At 35.7% G+C, this 14,889-nt stretch overlaps 1 protein-coding gene across 3 annotated transcripts in view; it reads left to right on the plus strand.

Moving 5' to 3' along the window:
- Positions 1-14,889, plus strand: part of SPATA17 (spermatogenesis associated 17) — a 218,614-nt gene that overhangs the window by 135,789 nt on the left and 67,936 nt on the right. For 2 of the 3 annotated variants that reach the window (XM_061160043.1, XM_061160042.1), the window contains exons 7-8: positions 4,474-4,677; positions 9,689-9,837. In XM_061160043.1, the coding sequence (XP_061016026.1) occupies positions 4,474-4,677; positions 9,689-9,837 (353 nt within the window). The remainder of the gene's footprint in view (positions 1-4,473; positions 4,678-9,688; positions 9,838-14,889) is intronic. The other variant, XM_061160044.1, reaches the window with a different exon arrangement.

Consider the following 14,889-nt stretch of genomic DNA (forward strand, 5'->3'; position numbering starts at 1 on the left):
TGAAGGGGGAAATTCAAGAAAAATATATATCTATTATATAACTCATTGCCTTTTTTTCCTTTCCTTTTGACGAGTCAGAATCATAGCCTTTAAAAAAAAAAAATCAGTGCTTTCACACCTCATTTGCCATATTCACCACTGGGCCACCAGTCAGCAGCCAGGCCTGATCCAGGGAGGTCAGTAAGAAGCTATTAGCAGCGTCCTCTCCTGAGATTTCTTGGGTCTTATTGAGTTGAATGTTAGCATGACAGTACTGCAAATAACTCAGTTGTAGGCTTCTTTTTTTTTCAAACAGTTAGCACAGATTTCCCAATAGTGTTGGTCACTCTAGAAAATTATTGCTGAAAATGAAGTCCCCAAAGCAAGCTTGGCAGTAGCCCTTCTAAGTTGTGAAAAATGTGAAAACGGAAAAATATGTCATAGTCCCTGAGGATTAACTTTTTACTTATTACTGTGACTCATAGTAATATTTTTTTTAAAAAATCCACAACAAACCCTTAGTCACAAAGTGGCTTGCAAGTTAATGACATATAGCCATCGAGACTGTAGTTAGGCTGTTTTATTTACTTAAAGAAAATAATAATTAAATGAATACTGTATTAATATAAATAGGGTATCTCCTTGCTATAGGGGTTGGGGGGGTTGGACCATTTTCATTGAGAAAAGTTAGGCAAATGTATTAAATTAATTTCTAAAATACTGACACCTTGAAGATTTTAAATGATACATTTTCCATTCAATTAAAATATATTTTCTATCTATATATGATTGAAATTGCAAAGAGAATACACATGAGGAGGTCTCCATATAGGTTGCAAAATATAATTTAAGAAAGCTATCATGTCTACCGATCTATTTGCATTTCCCATCTAGCCTATGTATACACGTGCATGCAAATGTGAAGGAGATCAAAGATTTTTAATGGGGTAAAGTTACCAGTGGGTTGCTGTTATTCAGGTAGATAGATATTTTTAAATGATACATTATAATCTAGTTACATTGTATGCATTTTACCATTTTAATCTCTAAGATTATGGAAATGATAAGCTCACAGACTTCAGTTAACTAGATCATCACAAAACAGAATTCTATTCTCTTGTATGTCTTTCATAAACTATGAAGATTTAATTCTGCTTTATGTCAGACTAGTCTTTTTAGTCTATTTAGTCTTTTTATACTATTATACCAAATATAATAGTATAATATTTATTGTTATTTCTCATTACAATTGATGCATAGTCTCATCTTAGAAAATCACCCAAAAAATCATATTAAAATTACCATCCACTTAAAAGTTACTATCCACTGAAAGCTATTTTGAATACATGTATGTATAGATTTTCTTATATTAGCATCATTAAAAATATCTGCTTATGCTTCCACCTTGTTCTGTATTTAGTATTATAGTCAGAATATGTTAACATGGCATTAAAAATGGCTTATACAATGCCTATAATGTTTTCAATACTTTCTTACTTGTATGAATTATATAGGGAAAAATTCTCAAAGAAGAGTCAATTCAAAACATTTTTAAAATAGGTAAATATACTTACATTAACTTTTTCCTTAGCATAGGAAAAATTGAGTTGGAGGTGACTCAATAGGTCCAGAATTATTTGGTTCTAGATCACAGTGTATTCAGAAGCAAACTGAAACTAAAGTGTTAAGAAAGATGAAAAGGATATAATCTAAAACTTTAAAAGAAGTCAGTAAGACTTTGAAATAAACTTGAATTTTACTAAGATATTTATGTGGCTTGGGAAAGTAAAAGTAAAATAGACTTCATGGGCCTTTCTTAACAGTGCCTTGTTTCGCTTGATAAGCATTTAGCATTCATTTTTTGAGTGTCAAGCACTTTGGTAGGCCCTGGAGATGCAAAAATACCTGAAACAGAGTCCCTGTGCTCCAGCTGCCTGCTTAGGGGAGACCGACACACACAAAGATAATTATGAAACAATGTGATAGGCACTATCCCCAAGCAATTAAGGAAGCACTGGGGATAGGACATGAAACCTGGTCTGAGTTGATACTGTTGTTGTTTGTCACCAAGTCATGTCCAACTCTTTGCAACCCAGTGGACTGCAGCATCCCAGGCTTCCCTGTTCTTCACCATCTTCCAGAGTTTACTCGAGTTTATGTACCATTCAGTGGCGCTCTCTCTGTCCTTTTCTGAATACACTGGCTGATACTTTGACAAGTCAATCTGTGGGAAAAGTGACCCTATCATGGCTTGATAATTCCCTTCCTTTGGTATTAGTTAGTCAGGTCAGTCATGTCCGACTCTTTGTGACCCCATGGACTGCAACACGCCAGGCTTTTCTGTCCGTCATCAACTGAGCTTGCTCAAATTCATGTCCATCGAGTCGGTGATGCCATCTAACCATCTCATTTTCTGTCGTCCCCTTCTCCTCCTGCCTTCAATCTTTCCCAGCATCAGAGTCTTTTCCAGTGAATCAGTTCTTCACATTAGGTAGCCAAAGTATTGGAGCTTCAGATTCAGCATCAGTCCTTCCAATGAATATTCGGGACTAATTTCCTTTAGGATGGACTGGTTGGATTTCCTTGCAGTCCAAGGGACGCTCAAGAGTTTTCTCCAACATCACAGTTCAAAATTAGATAGAGGTTAATATGGGCTAAGCATCCTCATGTTTATGCAGGAGATGCAGGTTTGATCCCTGGGTCAGGAAGATTCCCTGGAGTAGAAAATGGCAACCCACTCTAGTATTCTTGCCTGGAAAACTCCATGGACAGAGGAACCTGGCGGGTTATAGTCCATGCGTTCGCCTGGCATGGTTATAGGCCATGTGGACACGACTGAACACACACACACACAGAGGTTAATACTTACTGAAGAGTTAGACTGGAAATATAAAATAAAATATATTTTATTTTATGAAATATAAAAATATCCTATTCCCCAGGACAGCTCTTCAAAGGCAACTACTGTAGTTAATCATACTACTTTAGACTTGCTTATTCGGAAGAGGTAAATATAACAACTAGAAATATTTATGAATCTGATAGTGGCTTAAGAGAAAAGCACATTTTTAGGAAAAACAGGCTAAATTTATACATTCTTTATGTTGAATGTCTACAGAACAACCAAATAAGTCATTCTGTCCTTTAAACTATAGGTTTTTTTTTCTTCATGAATATGCATTTGTATATATGAAAAGAGTAAAAACTATAGCTCTATAAGGTTTGTGTATTCAAACATCATTGAATTTTCAGAAGATGGACTATAAACTTGAATTTAACCTTTATTCCATGTACATCTATGGAACCACTATTGCATAACAGGAATTGTGTTAAATAAGTGTTGACTATTTTGATGCAGAGTGAGACAAGGCCAGTCATAAAACAATAAGGGTAATGTTACATTATAGAACCATGTGGATACAACTCATTAAATAAAGGATGTATACAGATAGCTGATCCACTTTGTTGTACAGCAGAAACTAACACAATATTGTAAAGCAATTATATTCCAATAATAAAAAAATAGGATGTTATTTTGAATGATTATATACATAAACACAAACATATATATACACATATATGTACATGCATATGTATTTTTACATATATACCATTTAGATTATTATTTTAAAGAACTTAAAATGACTACCATTAGTTAGGTTGTATAATGAATAATCATGCAAATAATCAAATATTTATTAAGTTCATACTTTGTACCTGAAACTGGTTCAAACATTATATATTTGAGTTTGTGTGTGAATGTATGACTTCTAGAGATGGTTAAATATAAACATACATAGTTAATGGTTAGAAAAACAACATGAACGGCTTAAGGTCCTTCTGTTATTTTTTTCTCAGGTACAATTATGTCAAATATGTCATGTGTGGCAGAAACTATAGCTCAGTTGTTCTTAGTGTATTTAGTTTTCAACCATGAATGGTTCTGAAACTGTTGGCCTGGAGACAAAGGATCTTTTGAAATCTCTTTAGACAAATTGGACTTCCCTGTGGTTCAGAAGGTAAAGAATCTGCCCGCAATGCAAAAGACCTGGGTTTGATCCCTATATCAGGAAGATCCCCTGGAAATGGACTGGCAATCCACTCCAGTATTCTTGCCTAGAGAATCCCATGGACAAAGAAGTGTGGCGGGGTCGCAACGAGTCCAACACTGAGCAACTGAGCTACTGAGCGACTAACGCTTTTTTTTTTCATTTATTTTTATTAGTTGGAGGCTAATTACTGTACAATATTGTAGTGGTTTTCGCCATACATTGACATGAATCAGCCATGGGTTTACATGTGTTCCCCATCCCGATCCCCACTCCTGCCTCCCTCCCCATCCCATCCCTCTGGGTCTTTCTTTCACTTAGATGAATCTGAAGTCCACCTCTTCTGTAGTTTAAAATAGTCAAATTTGTCTGGTTACAGCTTTATCTTCCCTTTATTTTATGTGAAGATGAAAGATAAAATCAAAATGATGTGGTTCTGCTTTAGATTCCGGGAATATATAATTCACCGTTCAGAAAAGATCCTGACCCATGGGAGCTGAGGCTCCAGAAGGCGAAGCCTCTAACGCACCGAGGCCCTAACATGAAGCGGAAGCCCTGCGTCAGCCTTAGCAACTGGCTGGCCTGCACCAGCGCCCGGTCCTTTCCTCGGTCTGGAATTCTGCCCCCTATTGACCGGAAACGCTGTCAGGTACTCATTATCTTACCTAAGAATTGTCCCAGTGATCGTATTCTTTCTGTGTGTGTGGGTGTTTTTGTTTGTTTGCTTGTTTTTTGTTTTTTTTCTAGTTATTGTGTTTTGTTTTGTCTTTGTGAATAGAAAGGAAAATTATTTTTTTCTGAATAATCTTTTTTTTTTTTTGGCCATGACGTGCAGCTTGTGGGATCTTATTTCCTGATCAGGGATTGACCCTGGGCCCTTGGCAGTGATACCACTGAGTCCTAGCCACCGGACTGCCAGATAATTCCCCCAAATCTAATTTTAAATAATAAAAATGAAGTGCATTTTAAATATATACCAAAGAACTCTTCAAATGTTTCCTTGGTACTGAATTTTATTGTTCTGACTGTGAAAATAACACATAGAATTTGGGGCTAGGATGTATCTCTTTTATGTGACAATACTGTGGTAATGGCATTTGTTATAACGTGTCGTTGCTAGTAAAATCCTATATATTATCAGCCTCTCATCTGGTGGTTCTTGTAGATGTGTGCATACCAAGTTGCTTCAGTCATGGCCAACTTTATGCAACCCTATGGACTAGGAACCTGCCAAACTCCTCTGTCCATGGGTTTCTCCAGGCAAGAATACTGGAGTGGGTTGCCATGCCCTCCTCCAGGGGATGTTCCTGACCCAGGAATCGAATCCATGTCTCCTGCCTCTTCTGAATTCCAGGTGGATTCTTTACTGCTGAGCCACTGGGGAAGCCTGATGGTTCATGTAATCATATATAATTATCAACCTAATTTGGATGGGAGTCACTGAAAAAGTATAACTTGGAGAATTAGAGGGGGCCCCCAACAATGCAAAATTCAAGCAAAGACAAAGATATCTTCACTATGGATTAGGTAGGATATAGCAGGATCAGTCAATGACTTTCTAGGTCTGAAGGGTGGAATGGGGTGAGTTTTGATGATTGTCACTGTCCTGAAAGTCCCAGAGAACACCACTTCTGTTGCTCTTCCCCGCCCCCACCACTATTTAAACTGGACTAGACAACTGCCACCAGGAAGCATCCACCCGGAAATGGACTGACTCTGGTTCATGCAGCCAGGCTTCCAGAACTGCTACCGACTTGCCCCTGTGTATCCATCGCTGTACAAGTTACTGCAAAGTCTGATGGCATCAACCAACACACACGTTTCTTTTTTCAGTTTCTGTGGGTCAGCGTTGCAGGTACAGCTTAGGTGAGTGCCTCTGACTGAAGACCTCTCATGAAGTTGCAGTCAGGGTGTCAGCTGGGGCTGTAATTTCATATCAGAGCTCAGCAGCGGGTGGGAGGAGAGGAGGGTAGGGAGATCCTCTCCCAAGGTCACTCACATGGTTCGTGGTTGTTTTCCTGTCTCTCCTCACTCAGTCCCTAGAGCACTCCCTTCCCTAGAGATCACAAGTGGGGCTGGAAGTGCCAGTCTGCCAGTCACTTGGTCTTTCTGGTGACCGGTGTCATCCGGAGGCTGAGAGACTTAGGGGCTCCAGCCTAAGTCATCGTATTAGCATAAACTTAGGTGTAATCTTGCCGTGAGCAACAAACGATACTCCTGTCATTGGGAAATTGCAAAGATTTTAGGAGCTCTATGTCAGGAACCAGGGACAAAGACCAAATATTTCTTACTGTACCACGGTGGTATATATATGAAGATACATGGAAAATATATATACATTTACATAATATTTACATTTACATTCTTATATATATGGAATACACATCTGTATGGAAGATTTGATTTTATATATGTATGTACATACACATATACATATATAGGTGTACACACATGTGCACATAATCATAGAATACATTTATCTAACATACAACAAAATAATTACCCCTGCTAGTAATTTCCTTTCCCTTTCCTTCTTTTCCCATCGCCTTCCTTCTTACCTCTGATTCTCCCCCCAACCCCCATCATACATTCTTTTCCTTCTTTCTCTTATTTTCCTTTCACTTTCTTTCTTCACTCATCTTCTCTTCCCACCTTCTCTCTTATCATCTTTGACTTCTTCTTACTCCCTTCCTTTCTTGCTTCCCCCCCACCCCACCTTCTTTCCTGTCCTGTTTTCACAGGATGGGAAACCAATTTCCTATACTTACTTATAATAAAAATGTACATGTGTGACTGGGGACATATGAGATTCTATATGCTACAGTCCAAATAATAATATTTACACTCTGACAGTCTGTCTGTACTTGTGAGGTGAATTTCTTAGATGTATGAGACAATAATAACAAGTTAAATTTTTTTCACTATTATTTAAGCTTTGAGAAAAATTTATAAATATAAGATGACTATAAAGTAATGTGGGTTATTAAAAATATAGATGAATTTATTTGACTTATAATTGGACTCACATTCTCAAATATTGGAGAGTTATAGCTAAGAGTCCAAGAAGACTTGCAGGTTCAGGTTGAATCCTGAATGGTCTACACATTCTAGGATTTAGTATTTGTAAATGAGTACAATGAGAGAAGCTGACGTTTGAAGTTTTGTCTGAAATTTGGGATGCCATCTCACTCCAGGTATGATTGGTACAAGTGATCCCTTGAGGTTTAAAAGAGCCTGTCAACAAAAACACAAGTCAGTAGAAGCCTTGGCACAAGAGAACCTTGACAGTAGCTGTCAAGTATGCTAACCAGGAAGGTAGTCTATTAAGCTCAAAGGCAAGGTATTAATTGTCTAAGATATACACGTATGGACCAGGCACCGAAACACATAGAAAGATGGACATTATTAAGAACTGTGGTCCTGAAGATTCTAGTGAATGAGAAGAGTGGGTCTATTTTTATTCTAAATTTTGCTTAAGTAAAATTTCTCCTCTTTCATTTCCTAATCTTGTTGGGAAGAGCAAGTTCCAGAAGAGTAGTAGAATAGGCCTCCAAATGGGTATGTATTGCATTGATACATCAACAAAGGTCAGAAGGCGGGATTTAACCTCCAAAAAGACTTTACCCCTTGTGAACACCAGTTCCTTCAAAGTCATAGCCTTGGCTTTTTGTTTATATATTAGATGCTACCATTGTTCAAAATCTTTTTCAAACTTCTCTCAAAACTAGGAGTAGTAGAATAATAATAATTAAGCTAGTATTACAATTTTAGTGTATTTATTATTAATATGTTCTAAGTACAATGCTGAGTGTTACTTATATTGTCTTGCATTATCTCAAGAGCAATTTTGTGAGATAGTTATTATTCCACCTGAACATTTGAAGAGAAAGGGTCTAGAGAAGTAATTTGCCCCTGAGAGCACAACCAAATATTGTTCAAATCACAGAATTTGTCAAGTGGAGGATTAAAAATCTAAACAATACCCTTATTTGAGTTCTTAATTGTGAACTTGTCATCATGTTACTGTATCTTTAAAAAGTAAAGTTCTAATAAAAATCCATTAACTACTTTCAAATATAGCAATCCTCCTGTCCAGCTGTGAAAAGTACTAGATGATACTTATTTGCCATTTGTGTTATTTACGGTCCATGACTTTTATGGTAACTGGTTCCTATTATTGGTTTCTATTAATGTAAAACATAAGTGAACATAAATGAGGCGTGAATCATTTCTTTTTATTAGCCCCACAGTCTTCACTCAGTGCTTGCAGTAACTCCAGCTGTGTCTTGTTAGTGATAACCTATTTAAAGAAGAGATCTTTAAGGATAAGGGATATGACTAGAAATCTTTGTCCATTTTATATCACTTCCGCATGACAATGGTAGCGAAAACAAAATGTAATTGATTGCACAGCACCATCTTGAGCTGCTTCTGTTTTGTAGTGTGTTTCATATGATACTAACTAGACAACCAGTAGCTTCTAGTAACTACTGTAAGTAACTGCTAATTTAAAGGTGCAATATGGTGTAAATCACTTCATACCATTGCAGCTTAAGGACTTTGCTATATATTTGTCCCATTCTATGACAAATCACAAATATTTTATTTGTGACTAAATAAAATTATTTAAGGGGATAAATGACCACTTTCCATGCATCTGTGAAGATAATTTCCTTCATTATCCAGTGAAATTATTCATATTTCTGATTCTTCTAAAATTAGATCCAACAAAACAATTATTAAGCAATAAAATTTAGAATTTTATATAAAAACACTTAAAATGATTTAAAATATGGCCCTTCCATATTTGGAGGGAGGTCACCAAGTTTAAGATTTGGCATTCGCCTAAAAACTTTATTTTAATAAAAAAAAAAACTTGCCATCCTATTTCTATCTGTTTGAAAGCTGTGCCCAAGAATCTTTCCTACTATTTTTGCTTACTCAAAAAGGGAGCAAATTCTTTTTAAATTATGAGAAATGGACTTTTTAAAATTAGAAAACAAAGCAACTTTTATAACTGCAAGTTAACTAATTCTTGTATGAAAACTTGTAAGTAGGGGAAATTCTGCCTATTTTCAAACATTTTTAATATAATCACTTGAACTTGTCTGAACCTTTCCCTGGTAGCTCAGATGGTAAAGCGTCTGCCTATAATGCGGGAGACTTGGGTTCGATCCCTGGGTCGGGAAGATCCCCTGGAGAAAGAAATGGCAGCCCACTCCAGTATTCATGCCTGGAAAATCCCATGGACCAAGGAGCCTGGGGGGGCTACAGTCCATGGGGTTGCAAAGAGTCGGACACGTCTGAGCGACTTCACTTTCTTGAGGATGAGATGCTCTTACCTCATGTGTTTCCTAATTCAGACAAGAATAAATTCATCTTTAAAAATAATTTAGGGTCTTGGAGAGGGAGGCGGGAGGGGGGATCAGGATGGGGAACACATGTAAATCCATGGCTGATTCATGTCAATGTATGGCAAAAACCACTGCAATATTGTAAAAAAAAAAAAAACCTAATAAAATATCAGGAAGAATTAAAAAAAAGAACATAAATAAAAATGAAAATAATTTAGTAAATAAAATGCTACTTGCTTTTCTTTGTAGATATTCAGTAGGCTTGGTCATAAATCATAAAATAGTTACGTCCTCCTGTCTTGTCAGGGACCGTTCCGCGACATCTCGGAAGTATTGGAACAGCGCTACAAGCCTCTGGAACCGACACTGCGAGTGGCAGAACCCATCGATGGGCTAACCGAGGCCAGAGCACAGCTCCAGAAGCAGGAAAGTGCGCGAAATGTGAATGACAATATGTAAGTTCTTAGCTTAAAAGAAGTAACTGTACCATATTTGATCCCTTAAGTTTTTAGAAATATTTTCTATTTGCTAACATTTTATTTGTGTTAAAAGGTAAAACCACCCCTGACATATTCAGAGACATCCATTTTTCAATATGCAAGTGTTGGTATTGATGACAACGTTAATTTTATACACACATATATTATGCAAATACATATATATTGCTCAGGGGAAAAAAGAAAAGATTGAATGGCATTTTAAGGGGATAAGTGATCACTTTCCATGTATCTGTGAGGATAATTTCCTTCATTATCCAGTGAAAATATTCATATTTCTGCTGTTTCTAAAATTAGATCCAACAGAACAAAAACATTTTTCTTAAAGTGAGCTAAATTTTATTTTGATACATTGATATGAAATTGTCATTTTAATAAGTCAGGTGCATTGTAAGAGTTTAGTTTCTTTACAGTGAAGAAGATGATAGAGAAAGATAAAGGACAATCTAAGAGCATATACAATTTTAAATTATTATATTAGCATCATTGATTTATGTCTCAATTCATATATCTTTCTCCAAAGTACTTCTTCTCACTTCAGGTATTTGTCATCAGTAGTTATATGGAATTTATAAAAAGACCATTTAAAATCTAGAAAAGCTTTTTTAAAATTATTATTATTCTATAAAGTATCTTGAAATTATTTTTATAATATCTTATAATAATAGTTTACCATTATGTATAATAAATAATAAAAGGCAATTATTATATTATTGTAATTTAAATTATTTTAATTATTATAACTTAATATAATGTATTAGAAATAATTAGGTAAGTTAACTACATAATATATGCTGCAGTTGCTTACTTATATAATATGTACTAATCATATTACATGTTATATAATAATAATTTATAAAATGATTATTCCAAAATATATTACAAAGTGTGCTTTGGCATATAAAGAAACTAGAATTGCCTCTTATCCAGCACAGTGGATTTTGGATAGTTTTATCAGTCAAAAGGGATATATAATATGTTTTATTTTAATCATGCATTTCTAAAGAGACTCTTGAAAGCTACATAATTTTGAATAAACTCATATGAAAGATAAAATGACAAGCATCTCAAGTAATTTTCATAAAGTTTCTCATTTTATAGTGATTACTTGAAGTGAGATATTTGCTGTAGAGCATTCAGCAGATTCTTTCAATAATTGGATATTACCCAACATATAATGAATAAAAAATAATAAACACTTTTCCCCCAATTATTTCAGGGTGGTAGATTTCTTTTAGTAAAGAGACTATAGAAGATTAATGCTGCTCAGACTCGGCCAAGCAAAATATGTGATTTAGTGATGAATATCTAGAGTTATATTATTCAGAATTATTTTCTATTTTCAGTAATGCCAAGGTTTATGAAATAACATTCACTTCTCGAACAAATAACTGACCACACATATTTTTTTAGTTGCTAAGTCATGTCCAACTCTTTGACCCCATAGACCATAGCCCGCCAGGCTCCTCTGTCCATGGGATTTCCCAGGCAAGAATACTGGAGTGGGTTGCCTTTTCCTTCTCCAGGCGATCTTCTAAACCTAGAGATCAGACTGATGTCTCCTGCGTCTCCTGCATTGGCAGGCAGATTCTTTACCATTGAGCCACCTGGGAAACCCAACCATACTGATATTTCTACAGAAATTATTGTATATCAAACATATTCAAGTGTCCTTTCTTAGTATTTTCCTTGATAAACCTAGAAAGAGCAGATATCAATGTCATCCCCAAAGAAAGATGCTCAACTTGTACTTTCTGTGGAATACTTGTAAACATTTTCAACCTCTGTAGTGTTGCTAACGACCATTTACTCTGAAACTTGCAGATTGAAAAGTGCTTTTAGGATAACCAACCAATCAGGGACAAACTAAGTTGGGAATATTAAAGAAATTACTTATCAATTTGAAGCTATCATATTTTTAGCAAAAAGCTTAGTAATGGGTTTTAACAACCAGCCTATGAATAATCCACTTTTTCAGAGAACTTCAGTATTCTTGCTTAGAGAATTCTAAGCAAGAGGAACCTGGAGGGAGGAACCTAGTGGGCTACAGTACATGGGGTTGCAAAGAGTTGGACACGACAGAGCGTGCAAACTTCAACTTCAGAGAACTGAAACTATTGTTTTGTAGCTTCTTTCTTTTGGAAACCATTTAGGAAGGAGCGTGCAAACTTCAGAGAACTGAAACTATTGTTTTGTAGCTTCTTTTGAAACCATTTTGGTTTCCACATTCTGCATAACTTAATTGTATCTTGTGAGGCAAAAGAAATGTTAGAAATTTAGGTTTTATGTCTTTAAGATAATAATTCTGGGATAGAAATTAGGCCAAAAGTCTACTCTTATCACAGAGATGCATAGTTTTGTTTTTTTTTTTAATGCAGAAAATCCTTTTTCTTTCCCTCCACTTTACCAATTTTATCTGTAAGGGTGATGCCTTTGTCATCCAAAGACCGTAAACTGGGACCCCTCTATCCAAACTGGGAAAATAGAACTTTCCATTTCTAATCTTAGGGATTCAAAAAGTAGCATTTATCAGAGGACTTGATACATTTAACTGTTTCATTTTCATATCATTGTGAAAACTGCACTGTGGTAAGAGTAGAAAGATGGGCTTTGGGACTGGATCTGTATGAGCTCAAATCTTGACCCCATTACACAACAGCAGTATATAATCTTGGGTAAGTAACTTAGCCAGTCTGAGCCTCTATTTCCCTGTCTGTAAAATGGGGAGAGAAATGTTATCCTAAACATTGTAATAAGGATGGAATGAGATAATGAGTATGCCAAGAACATATGAGAGTCTTAATAGAAGATAATTATCATCATGCTTTGGTGTCTACTCCAAGCCTAATAGTTCTGCATCTAAGACATCAAAATATGTGGGTAGGAAATCACAGATGGCATAGATAGGCTGGGTTTCATCTACTTGCCCTAAGAACCAGAAATTAAGGAGGACCATGGGCAGAGCTCTTCATAGACCAGACATAGAAGATTTCTCATTAAGCTTCTAGTTTGCTAGGGCTGCCGTAACAAACTACTATAAACTAAATGGCTTAAACAACAGAAATTTACTGTATCACAGTTCTGGAGGCGGAAGTCCTGGGTCCAGTTCTCAGCAGGAGTGATTTCTTCTGTCCCAGTCTCTCCCTTAGCTTCTGGTGATGACTGGTAATCTCTGGTGGTCCTTGACTTGTATCAGTAGAAATAGCACCCTGATCTCTGCCGCCTTCTTCACATATATATTCTTCCTATGTTTGTGTCTGTCCATATTTACCCTTTTTGTAAGGACACCAGTCATAGTGAATTAAAGGCCCTTCCAACTCCAGTATGATCTCATCTTATAAAACCCACAAAGACTGTATTTTCAATTAAGGTTGCATTCTTTAATATATTCTTTAAAATAAACATAGAAAGTGGGACAATAATATTGTATATATGGAGTATGGAGGGGTTTTTTTTGGAAGTCATTTAACAACTTTATCTGTTCTTATTACTAAACAAACTCTATTTTTCTCATGCCTTCTAGGATAAAATGATTTTCCTTATTCACATATCTATTTTTATGAAGTCAAGAAATTAAATAAGCAATTAGTAAATAATTGCTCAGTAACCTTTATGTGAGAAGCTCTCAGATAGCATAAGACATGTAAAGGAGTATTTATAGATTCAACAAATGTTTGCCTGTCAGGAATAGTTCTAGGCTCTTGGAGTATACCACTGAATTAAATAGACCAAGTCTCTACTCTCATGAAATTTCTGTGCTTCTAGCTTTAAACTGAACTGAAAAACCTAATGAAGTTCTAGAGAAGTAAGCACTTGAAAATAGTCAAGCATATGTTAAAGAGAGTAAGTGCCATGATTTTTTTTTTTTAATGTAGAATTTTCTCTATTCTCTGATAATCTAGGAAGGTATTCTTCACAGAAAAGGAACTTAATGGGTTCTGTGGAAAGAAATGGTTAAAATTTTGACAGAGAAAAGAAGAGAAAGTAGTAGATAGATAGATAAAAAGAAAAGATAAAAGATAGATAGGAAGATAAAAGATAGTAGAAAGATAAAAAGTAGGTTGATAGTATGGGAAAAAATGAGAAGATCAATTTGATAGAAACTCATTTTTAAAAAATTAATTTATTTTAATTAGAAGATAATTACTTTACAATATTGCGGTAGTTTTTGCCATACATTGACATGTACACCCATGGCTGATTCATGACAGGAACTCATTTTTATGTGAGAGGCATAGAAAGGAAAATTTTAGAAGGCTTCAGGGCCAAGGATTTGAAGATTTATTTGTAGATAATGGAGAACTATTTAAGGCTTCTGAGTAAGAGGATGTTATGAAAATAATATGAATTTATTAACTGTGAGACAGATGTATTTGAGAAGAAATATGCTGGAGGGAAGGAAACCCACTAGGATAATACTGCAGTTCTCCTGGTGAGAGGTAGAACTAAGGTGAGGGCAGGATTCAACAGTCAACTCTTTCTCTTTACTTCCTTCTCCTTTCTATACATAATCTCTCTGAGTGATGCTTCTGTTTGAGAGACTTCAACTATAACCTTGTGACCATGGTTTCCACTCTAAGTCTCAAAAATCTTTTTCCTACCTTCCTTATGTATATTTTCAACTGCCATCTTTGTTTGCGTCTCCTCCAGATGTCCCAAACTCAGTAGACCCCACATTGGCCTGCTTCTTCTTGTCTTGAGAGTGTATTTCAGCACTATCTCTCTACCCGAGTAGAGACTTGTGAGTTACCTTGTTATCCCTCTCCAGAATTCTGTTGGTTCCCAAATCCTGTCTGTTCTACCTTTTATGTATCTCTCAAATCCAGCTCCTCTTTTCCTTTTCACTATTGATTTGGTTTAGGACTTATAATTTCTTCTTTTGAATGCTATAAATCTCATCTGGTCTGCCCATGCAGTGCATCTGCCACAACCACACTAGAAAAAATTCAGCAAGTTATTATTCCCCTAAATGCTTTTTTGTGGCTTTTTTTTTTTTAATCAACTAGAGGA

This window comes from Dama dama, chromosome 14 (genome assembly GCF_033118175.1).
Source record: "Dama dama isolate Ldn47 chromosome 14, ASM3311817v1, whole genome shotgun sequence".
NCBI classification, from domain to species: Eukaryota; Metazoa; Chordata; class Mammalia; order Artiodactyla; family Cervidae; genus Dama; species Dama dama.